General features: G+C 31.3%; 1 protein-coding gene across 2 annotated transcripts in view; it reads left to right on the forward strand.

Moving 5' to 3' along the window:
- LOC129225544 (nuclear receptor corepressor 1-like) overlaps window positions 1-12009 on the forward strand; it is a 141101-nt gene that overhangs the window by 116892 nt on the left and 12200 nt on the right. For both annotated transcript variants that reach the window (XM_054859989.1, XM_054859990.1), the window contains exons 16-19: window positions 4452-4531; window positions 4865-5036; window positions 6831-7033; window positions 8810-9000. In XM_054859989.1, coding sequence (XP_054715964.1) covers window positions 4452-4531; window positions 4865-5036; window positions 6831-7033; window positions 8810-9000 — 646 coding nt within the window. The remainder of the gene's footprint in view (window positions 1-4451; window positions 4532-4864; window positions 5037-6830; window positions 7034-8809; window positions 9001-12009) is intronic.

Raw genomic sequence — 12009 nt, forward strand, 5'->3', positions numbered from 1 at the left:
CCTTCTTTATTGCGAGGCGCCATGCAGAAACGTTGTATTAAGCTGTGGCGGGGATCACGATGACCTTAAAAAGGCGCCATCGCGTGGAGTCAATCAAACAATATACATAATATACATATGTCGAAAAAAATAAAGAATTCTCAAACAATGCATCATAGGGGTATTATTTCTAATCTGGTTGAAATATAACTCGGGAATTTCCGTTGAATTCAGTCATCGAATAGCAGACATGACAGCAAAAGGCTCCAAACTTAAAATTTATTACTGGATTTTACCCATCTGTTCGTTTTCAAAAATATATAACATCAGCATGCTCATAGTTCTGGGGAAATAGTTGTTAACAGACGTATTTAGAGATACTTTAGAGATGCTTGAAAACAAGTGATTTTGTTTGCAATTGGTTTTGCTACATGAACTTGCTACTCTGTTTGTGAAGTTATAATCGTGTTGGTAATTTTTATGATTTAATAACTTTCTGCTGTTATGGATCGATGGTTGAAAACTGGTAGTTTGGTTGAGCGACAAATGGACAAGCAGTCAATCGATCAACCCTCAACATCAGCAGTAACTTTCGAATCAACACAGGATATTGAAATAGATAGCTGTAATGAACTGCCGCCTCCCCCGACTAAACAGAAAAGTGAACTAGGGGAGAAAAAAGGAAAAAGGCGAAAATATGACAGTGACTATTTACAAATGGGCTTTTATTTTACTGGAGAAGAGTCTGAACCTAGACCGCTTTGTCTTCTCTGCAAGGAAGTTATAGCGAACAGCAGTTTGAAACCGTCACTTCTGAGAAGACACCTCGAAACAAAGCATCCGACACACAAGGACAAACCTATCGAATATTTTAAAAGAAAATTGGAATATAATAAAAAGTGTAGCGTCTCTACGTTCCTGTTAGAATCCAATGAAGATAGTAAAATGGTCCTTGAAGCTTCATATCGAGTCAGTTATAGAATTGCAAGATCTGGACAGCCACATACAATTGCAGAAAATTTAATTGGACCGTGTGCTAAAGATATTGCTAAGTGTATGCTGGGAGAAAAGTCAGCAAAAAAAATTGACCTGGTTCCGCTATCAAACAACAAAGCATCACACAGAATTATTGATTTGGCAAGTAATGTGGAGAAAGAACTTGTGAATAGAATAAAAGAGAATAATTTTGCGATCCAGCTTGATGAGTCGACTGATGTAGCAAACGCTGCAATATTACTTGTCTATGTTAGGTATATTTTTAATGATACAATTAAAAAAGATGTACTATTTGCAAAACCTTTGAAAACCAACACAACTGGAGAAGCAATTTTCGAACTGGTCAACAGTTACTTTGAAGAAAATGGAATAGATTGGTCTTTGTGTGTGGGTGTGTGCACGGATGGTGCAAAATCAATGACAGGAAAATTTGTTGGCTTTGTGGTGCGAGTAAAGAAGATCAACGAGAAAATTGAATGGACTCATTGCTGCATTCATAGACAAGCATTAGCATGTAAGCGTATTTCCGCAGAATTATCCGCTACTTTGAATGATGCGGTAAAAATTGTAAATTGCATAAAATCACGTGCCACAAACTGCCGTCTATTTCACGCGCTTTGTGAGGAATTGGGAAGCCTTCATGTTACTTTACTTCTTTACACAGAAGTTAGATGGCTTTCCCGTGGCAAAATTTTGACACGCTTATTTGAATTGAAGTCAGAAGTCCAAGCATTTTTTGTTGATCATCCATTTCACTTGTCCACTTGCATATTCGATCCTCTTTGGATGCAAAGGCTTGCATATTTAGCTGACATCTTTTCAAAATTAAATGAATTAAATCTATCCTTGCAAGGTGCAGTTGTTAATATTTTCGTTGTATATGATAAAATTGAAGCTATGGTAAAAAAATTGAATTTCTGGATCCAATGCCTGGAAATGGGTGAGTTTTCTTGTTTCACTTCTCTTAGTAGTTTTTTATCAGAAAACTCAATGAAACTTGATGAAAGCATTAAAAGAAATGTATGTGAACATCTGCAACATCTTGAACTAACTTTTGACAAGTATTTTCCTAATAGGCGTAACGTCCCTCTCTCAAACGCAATCCTTTTGAAGGAAATCCATGCTTAGAGAATACCCTGACATTACCTGAAAAGGAAATGCTCATCGAGTTATCCTGTGATAATTCATTGAAAACTACCTTTAAAGAGCTCTCGTTAATTGACTTCTGGCTCAGTGTAAGAAATGACTATACCGTTTTGTCCAAAAAATTATTACCAAAATTATTACCCGAATTTTATTACCATTTTGTACAACATATCTGTGCGAGAAAGGATTTTCCTCCTATACTTATCTCAAAGATAAATACCGAAGCAGATTGAATGCAGAGCCTGATTTAAGACTCAAACTGTCAGACATTGAACCAAACTTTCAGTTTCTTTGTTCCGTCAAACAGCCACAAATATCGCATTAAGGATTTTTTCCCCAATTTAAAGTATGCTTAAAAAAAATAGTTGCTTTATAAAACTTCTTGTTTATAATTTTTCTTGTAGATGTAGTTTTAACTTTTTATTAATGTTTGCACTTAATGATATTTTACAATTATATTTTTGTTTATTGCAATCAAATGCTGCAAAAAATGGAAAGCAAACATGCTGTTTTTTTATTGTTTCTTACATGTTACTAATTTCAACATCAGGGGGTTCGCGAACTTTTTTGCCTGTTCCAAGGGGCTCGCAAAGAGAAAAAGGTTGGGAACCGCTGTTCTAGAAGTTAGTGCTGACAACAGTTTTTTTACTGTCGTATTACAGTATTGCAAATTTTTGGTCAGGAGGTCCTCAAGATAGTGCTTGAACACTCTTAAAGCAATATAATTGTAAAGCACTTTAAAAAGTAAAAATGAGTATAATAAATTTTGCTATGATTTCCAGGCATTATTTCTTCCCCCACATGCATAAACATTTTATAATGATATTTTTCAAAAGCAAATGTTTTTACAAAGGTTAAAACAAATGTTTTTAAATTCTTTAAATGCAAACTTTTTTCTCTTAAATACCTATTAAAAAGTATCAGCATTGAAATATAAAGCATTAATTTAAGATTAAATTAGATGTGAAAATATTTTGAAAAATCACTTACCAGAGTGATGTCATCACAAAAATCAAAGAAACGCTAAGATAGTGCGTGTGAATGAGCACTGAAGTACAAATCCAAATTCGCTCTTCTTTTGACAAAATTCCTCCTCTTCCGCCAATGAAAGTAAAAAAAAAACACCAAAGGCATAAAACTGTTTTTTTTTAGAACTTTGTCAAAACGAAAACGTGCTTGTACGGCACTGTTGATATTGTTCTCTTTCCGAGGCGGTAGCTCCGCTTGTTTGTCTGTCATTCACAGATGAAAAGGAAAATTGATGACCAATCCAACTTGGGGACGCGTTCCTGTCAATGACACCTACAGGGTACAAAACCCACTAAGATGCGGCATGTTTATGACCCTTCGCCAACAAGCCCTTTTAACAGCAGGGCCTAAAGGCTCTGCTGTCTAGTCCTTTGTACGTTTCTATTGAAGTCTTATCTTTTCCTCAGTCCAGATCCCATCGTCTGCATAGCATTGTAGAAACGCAACTTGAAAGTTTTCACTTTCAGCAAGTTGGGATTACACGATTACGGAACAAAATTACGATTATCTAAACTTAGATTACAATTACGATTATGCAAGAAACACTTGATTAAAATTACGATTACGAGATTACGAGTGTCCCATTGACAGATTATGATTATGATTACAATTACACAAAAATGTAATCGATTACGCAGATTACGATTACGTAATCGGCGATTACTCCAAGCCTGACTAGCAGAGAATATTTTTGAAAGGAATAGAAGTAGTACTAGTTTTATCTTCTTGGAAGATGGTTTTCAGACAAATATATTATTTTCAAAAATTATTTCTTTAAGCCCAGTCTGTTTTAGCAAATTTTATTCAGGTTGCTGAAATATATACTTGAGCTCAAATGGTTTTTGATTTTGGAGAAATGCTGATGTAGTTTTTTTTCTATGGGGTTAGAACTGTGTTTGGAAACAATTTATTGTACTCATTAAATGATTAAAGGTACTTGAAAAATTTCCCCCTTAAATAAATGATGCATAAAGACTGTATATATTGTTGTAAATTAATAAGTGGACTAAAGCATAAAATGTTAATCAATTAAGAAGAAATGTTGTTCACAATTCCTTCCTTCCTCTTTTTTAATTAAAATTCATTGAGAAAGTTAATTTATTAACAAATTTACAAGAAAAAAGTTATTTTTTAAGATTGGAAATGTTAAAAAGTAATTATCTTTTTTTCACCAACGGAAAATAAATAATTTAAAGATTTATCACTTGTGTGTCCATGATATTGACATAACTTCTGAACTATTTGTATTTTGAACTGTTTTATCAATGAAGAAGTAAATCTTTTTATTTGTTTATTATTAGGAAAAAGAAAGAGATTGATCAACTGATGGAGAATAAAGGCGATGTGCCTAGTGATAGTGATACAGCTAGTGATCATCAAAGTAAGTTACTTAAGTATAAGATATGCCTAAACATTTTCTTTAAACGGTATTCAAGTTTGAATATCTCAAAACAAAATATTTCCAGTTATGATATTTTCTGAATACTAAAGCTAGAGCTTTTAATATTGCAGGCCAATCTAAATACATTGAATTATCACTAATTTATTTGTGTATTGCTTGTTTTGACAAATGTGCCTTAACTGTGCCACTTTAAAAATTGTCAATTTCGGCACCACTCTTTAAATCTTTGTGTAATTATTCAAAACATTAAACTATCAAACTTAATGTAAACTTTTTGCTGTTTTTAATTTTTTTCAATGTGTTATATTTTAGATGAGAATAATGCTTCTCAGCCTTGTGCAGTTTGTAAAATGGTGCTGGACAATTTCAATCAATCACGTCCCCTTACAAAGTCAAATTGCAGTATGTTTGGAATCAAGGAAAGTCAGTTAGTTGGTGACATGAGAGTTTGCGCTTCTTGTCGATTCAAATCTGTCAGAAAAAGGTATGTTCACTGCCAAGTAAAATGAGTTAAAGTCGAGTCCCGACTTACGCGAGGGATGCGTTCCAAGACTCCTCGCGTAGGTCGAAATTTCGCGTTGTAGAAAAATATATACATGCAAATTTTTTAGAAACATACCAAATTCTTTAGACACTTATAAACACTCCTCAAAATGCTTTAAAACATTCCTCAACTATACACTACAGTTTCTTGCATAAAGAACTGAACTTTTACTGTATTTAAAAAATAAAAAACTTTTATTCAACATGAAATACTTTAAGATGCACAAAATGAATGATGAAGGGAGAGCAAGACATAAAATAAAACAACACCGTACGTATACAATATGAAGTAGTAATAAAATGCTTCACTATAATATTACTGTGCAGTAGATATACAGTGACAATATTTAAGAGTTAAAAAAAAAATGAAGATAGTGATAATTTATGCTCCATGATCAGATATTTATTCTTATCTAATACATTTTTAAATATGGTTGCTTCGCCTTTTCTTTCATAACGTTTCAATTTGTGGCAACAGCCCTTCTTCCTGATCTCGTTATTAATCCACAATATAGGAGCAGCTTCCATTTTTAGAACATTTACTTTGCTAGACTGCTCTGCAAGCTTCAATATTGAAACTAAATTCTGAGCTTTTACAGATATCTTTTTGTTTTGACTTTTAATTGTACGTAATGAAAGATTCACTCATACTTATTGTCGCGCTACCGTCGATGTTTTGTGGTTGTTCAAGCATATCAAGAATCTTAGCCCTTTTTTTAAATCAGAAACTTTCTTTATCTTCCCATCTTCACAAACTTAAAATGCCACTAAGGTGCCATTATATTTCATCAACTTTAATATTTAGAATGAAAAAAATAAATGACTTGATGTTGAGTGGTTATTTGATGCACTAACAACGCGATGCGTAGATTAGTGTGGCGAGGGAACTTTCGCTGTGGTGCTTAAAGGGATGTAATAACATTCACAAAATCAATATTTAGTAGCCAATAACGAAACCGATACTTCCTTCCAAAAAACCTCGTGTTGTGGACAAAAAATTGGTGTTAGCTCAAAAAATTCGTTACTCCTGAAAAATTCGCGTTATAGCCATTTTGCATGAGTCGAATCGCGTTGTAGCGGGAGTCGACTGTACTGAGAAAAATCGTATTATATATTTATATGTTTATTTATATCTGTGCAACTCATGCCATTGGCAATGGCAAAGCGAAAAGTTGAAGAAACAAATTGTTATTAAGGTTATTACCTAGTTCTGTTTAAATTTTGATATTTTTGTAGTTTCCTATGGGTAGTAATTTTTGCATTAAAAAAATAAAGTCATTCTTTTTTAAAATTAAAATTTTTAAATTTAATTATTTACTTATTAATAAAGTTCATACCATTTATAGCAAGTTTTCATCATGGTGAAAGAACTATGTTATATTTTGAAACACTTTTGCATTTTAATAGTTTGTTTCTCTAGTTTCTTAAAAAAAGCTTGCTGAAATCGTCTGTAAAACTTTTTTCCCCCTCTCCAAAAGGGGGGGAGTTAATATACTGTTTTTGCATTGAAAACACAAAATTTATACATGCTTTTTGCTTTGTATTAAAATTTCCCAATTGCAGTAAATTTTTTTAAGTGCTTCTATGCATTAAAATGTGTTTCTTTTATGGTGATACATTTACAACTTTAAGCAAATAATGTGATATTTTCCAAATTCAAATGTTTAATCAAACCATATCATTTTTGGTCAATACTTAAAATGCTTAAAAAGCTAACTGAAAATTATATTCTCAGGTGTCCAGTTCCTACCTGCAAAACACCAAGAAGAAAAGTGAAACGATTAAGACCTCTCCCTGGAAAACTAGCCGAATTACCTAAAGAGGCAAAAGAGGCCATAATAGCCGAACTGCAGATTCCAACTGATGTGAATAAATGCTGTTCGGCCTGCTTCAATAGGATTATTCGAAAATTAGAAAATAATTCCGCAAATGAAAGTGGTATGTCTTTGCATTTCTATAAGATCCAGTTTATGAGGCATGGTTGTATTATATGTATGTATTTAAACCAAGGCACATACACAAATAATTTTTGAAGAAAACCCTGGAAATTAGAAAGTGACCCCCCCCCTCCCCCCATTTTCATGAGTTCATTTCATAATGTTTTTAGGGTCCCTTAGGGACAATTAATATACTTTTAAGTACTGAACATTATGCTCGATTAATGTACTTTGAATGTGGACATAAAATATCTTTGACATTCCAAGCCTTTTTAATACTAAATCCTATACAATTAAAAGCAGTTGCTGTTTAGTTCTTAAAAGTCATTATACAATTAAGATAACATTTTGGTATTACGTAACGTTTCTTTCAAGATTATGGTTTTGCCAAAAAAGTACCATGTGATTTCTTTCATTTTGCATTTTTTATAAGCTAAAAAAGAAATCCATTATTTCGCAATTAGTTTCCTGGATCAAAATGACACTTCTAGGTGCGCCTGGTCTACGTAGTTTTAAGAATATAAATTATTGATTCCATCAAAGAAGAAATCACAATATTAAGTTTCCTTGAATTTAAAACCAGTGAGTTAAATGTATTTTGCCACTCAGACTGTAATATTACATTTCAGTAAACTAAAATGCATTTATTAAAACATGCTTTGTGTGTTTTGTGTCATTTTTAAGTAACTGCAAAAATTTTCTTTTATGTCAGAAGTCAGTCAAAAAATAAGGAATGAAATAGTAAAATTTATTTACCTTTTTGGGAGCCCCCCCCCCCTCCCATCTGCTGCTGTATTTAAATTGATATAACCAGGTAACAAATTCATGTATCATGTTAAATGTGTGTATAATTCATTACTTGTGAGAAATAGTGTAGCCTAATTTGGCATACGAAATTCCAGGTTTTATGTAGAAAGCGCATTGGATTACTTTCATTGCTCATTCACATTGAAAATGATTGATATTTCTGTATTTGATGACTCACAAAAGTGTTGCTGAATTGTTTAAATAGTTCCTCAAGCACTTGTTATCAAATTTTATGATAAAATGAATTTTTAATGGTGGGAGGAAGGATGATTCAGTTAAATTAATGCAAAAAAATAAAATCGAATGTAGAAGACTATTTTGAAAAGACGATATTTCTGTCAAAAATTTTTTTTGTGTTTATAAAGAACATTTTTTAGTTATCTTCCTATGTATTTCCATGATATCCCGAAGAAATCCCTCAGTAACAGATAATTCATAAAAGCTATTCAATTGCTATTAATTCAATTTTATTAGTTACTCAATACCTGAGCATTCAGTAATACAAATCTCATGATTATGCCTGTGTGTAGTTAAATGTAGTTGGCTCTCTGTTTAACGACTTTCGAAAAAATCGTCTTTAAGCAGAATGCCTCCTTAAATAGAATGTTTCTAAAACTACAGTAGAGCATTTGGGACCGTGAAAAGTCATCTTTAAACAGAGAAAGTCGTTAGAGAACCAACTGTATTGCTGTTTTGAAGAAGAATGTAGAAAAAGGATTTTGTGTGTAAAAATTATATAGAAGAAAAATTTTTTCTCACATGGCTTCTACATTACTCACTACTTGTAACATCCTAATTATTTTATTCTGGGACATGTAATTTAGACTGTAAATAGTGAATTCAAATTTCAGTTTTTGTAGTTGAAGCAAAAAAATGTATTATGGAATTAGTTTTTAGGGCCAAAGTATATTTAATAGTATATTGTACTTGAATAAATATTAGGTTTAATAGATTTTTCTCCACCTTCTAGAACCTAGTGAAAATTCCAGATGGACAGAAGAAGAAATGGAGTCTGCTAAACATGGACTTCGTCAACATGGAACAGACTGGGAAGCAATTTCAAAATTAGTTGGAACTAAAAACAAAGATCAGTGTCGAAACTTTTACTTCAATTATAAACGAAAATTTGGTTTAGAAGATATTGTTCAGGAATACAAAAAGGTAATTGTGTGTTCTTCTGCTTGTAGAGTTAATTTTATAGAATTATTTGCATTTTGTGGAATTAAGTTAGAAATTAATTAATTTGAAAGGGACTGTTGGGGAATTTTTTAATTTATATGTGTTGAATTATTTGGCTGTATGTATGATTTCAATATATAGTTTTAAAAAAGTTGTCAAAATTAAAATATCATGTATAACTAGATGGATTTTATTATGATTCACTGATAGCTAAATTGATTTAAATAATATTCGAGCCTCAAAAGCTTTCCATATAAATTTGATTTTTATTCAATAAACAATTCTTTTCTTAATTTATTATGCCAATTCAGTATCTGGGTATCATAACATGTGTGCTGAAAATAATTGATGTTTCATCTTAAGTATTTTGAGGTTTTTTAAGCACTTATACTTTTCCTAATTGTCACGAAGTAATCTGAGGCCTGGTTTTGCTTATATTTCAGTAACTAGATCACTTAGAGACTTATGTGAGATCACTTAGACACTAAATGATTTGCTTCATCTTACAAGCAACTTAACGCTGAAAAATTAAAATTCTGAAATAAAATGATTATTTTGGTTAGGATGGAAAATAGCAAACTTCATGTTATTTCCCCATTAAATGTTTAAATATAAAACCCATTGTTACAAATTTTGTTGCCTTGTAACTGTGATGTTAATAAAATAATAGTTTAAAAAACTAAAAAATCATGCTTTCGTAGTAAAATGAACTGAACATTGAAATGGAACATTGGAACAAATTTTGTCTGATGCAAAAAAATTCAAGGTTTTTGTAGATATTTTTAAATAATTTTTGCGAGCATTTTTTAATGTATTTTTTAAATTTTTTCCTTTTTCACATTGTTGGATTTATGCCAAAATATTGATTAAAATTGGAGGAAACTCACAAATAAAAGAGTTAATTAATTAATTTGATTATAGAATATTGCATTGTCATTGGGTCTGAGGTCGCGTGCCAAATTTCAAAAGAATCCGATTGCAGGAAGTGGGTGAAATTTGAGCTGAAAGATTCCGTTACAAGATACATACATATATACATACATACATACAGGTGAAGCTAATAAAAGAGTGTTAAAAACCAATCATAATGAAAATTTTGAATCAAGGTTCCTTTGAAGCAAGCATAAATCCTAGAGAGGAACAAGGATTAAATTTTAGTGCCAACTGCTTAAGGTTTTAGACACATATATGAGTTGTTCTCCAGAAAACGTAACTTTTGAATGCAAATATTTTTCAGTTTCGAAATCTTTTGCTTCCTTTTTCTTCATAGTAGTAAATAGTATTTAGTAAATTTGAGAATAGACTGGCAACTTATAATTATGTTAGAATGCCTAAGATGATGTATTTAACCTCCATCATTTATTTTCACCTCACAAATAATGACATTGATATGGTCTGTTACAGAGGTGAGGAATTTTGCATGAATATAGGTCTAATGGATACATTTTTCAGGGAAATACGTTTTTTCTTTGTTGCTACAATCTGCACATGTCAAGCGTATGAAAACATGTTCACTTTTTACATTACTTTACATCCCTGAAATTCGAGTTCACAGAGGTGAGAAGTCAGAATAACCGCGCTAAGTTTTACAACAAAATCTATCTCCTTGTTTTTCGACAAAAATGTCACAACTTCAACTATGGCTAAAAATAAACAAGGTGGTTCCCTTGTATCATGGAAAATAAAGTTTGATGTCATTACTGCCACCTGTTAATGAGAAATGGCATTTTAAGTTTAGGTAACGGAGGTGAGCATTTTTTTGTGTGACATGACTACTTATCCTAAAAAAATGAACTAAAATACAATATTAAAAAATTAAATATACTTAAACAATTAGTATTTGAGACACTTGTGAAAGGAATAATAAATAAATATATATATACTTTTAATTAAACAAGCAACATATTAAGCAACATAAAGTCTCACCAGGTCTGTGACACGCCACAGAGGTGAGAATTCACATGTTGTGTACCAAAAATATATACTAAAATAAAAATTATCATTAAAAATTTGTTGACAGGTTTAAATAGGTATATTTTTGATGAAATTAAAAAGCATTGTTGTGTGACAGAAAAGTTACACTTTTTGAAGAATGACCCATATAGGTTTTTTCCCTTTTAGTACCGAGTATTTATATGAAAAAATAAGGTGAAGTTTCGTGATGGTAAAATTATTTTATTTCTGAAATACATTTACAGTAAAAAGAATAAAATAACAGATTTTTTAAAAAAATTCTAAGCCCTTTTTCAAAATGCACTCAAAAGGACAAAATAACTTTTCAGGGTCAGAAAGGACTGTTTAACTATTCCTTTAGTTTGCGAAAATTCCAAGAAAATGACATCACAATTGAAGAAAAGTGCGGTTCTAGTCATTTTAACCAAAACTTTCCCAATAAGAAAAATATGCTTGTTTCAACACTCAAAGTTATGATTGGAAGCCAGATAATGATAAGAAATTCTCTCCCTGACTTGAGCCGCACTTTTATTCGTTTGTGGTGTCATTTTCTTGGAATTTTTGAAAACTAAAGGAATACTTAAATTGTCCTTTGTGACCCTGAAAAGTTATTTTGTCCTTTTGAGTGCATTTTGAAAAGTGCTTAGTATTTAAAAAAAAATTGGTTATTTGAATATTATTATTGCTTCTGAACTAAATTTAGTAAAAATCTAGTTACAAAACAGATTTTGCTTTTTAAAAAAAATGCTTTTTAATTTTTAAGGTATGTTTATTCAGCAGAATTGAAAAGTAGAGTGTTACATTTTAACTTCTCTCAGTAGCTGTCAAGAGAGTGAGAAATCTTTTAACACATTTTTTTTTTAAATGTTACTTATCAAAATTCACTACATTCAGAAGTGATAAAGCTCATTCCATTTGTGGACTTAGTAAAGAATGATTTGTGGGATATTTGCTAATGCATATAATGAAGGATTTTTTCTTTCCTCTATAGTATGTAGAGTATCAGTAAGTACTAAATTAAAAAAATAAACACTCCGA

Source organism: Uloborus diversus, chromosome 7 (assembly GCF_026930045.1).
Source record: "Uloborus diversus isolate 005 chromosome 7, Udiv.v.3.1, whole genome shotgun sequence".
NCBI classification, from domain to species: Eukaryota; Metazoa; Arthropoda; class Arachnida; order Araneae; family Uloboridae; genus Uloborus; species Uloborus diversus.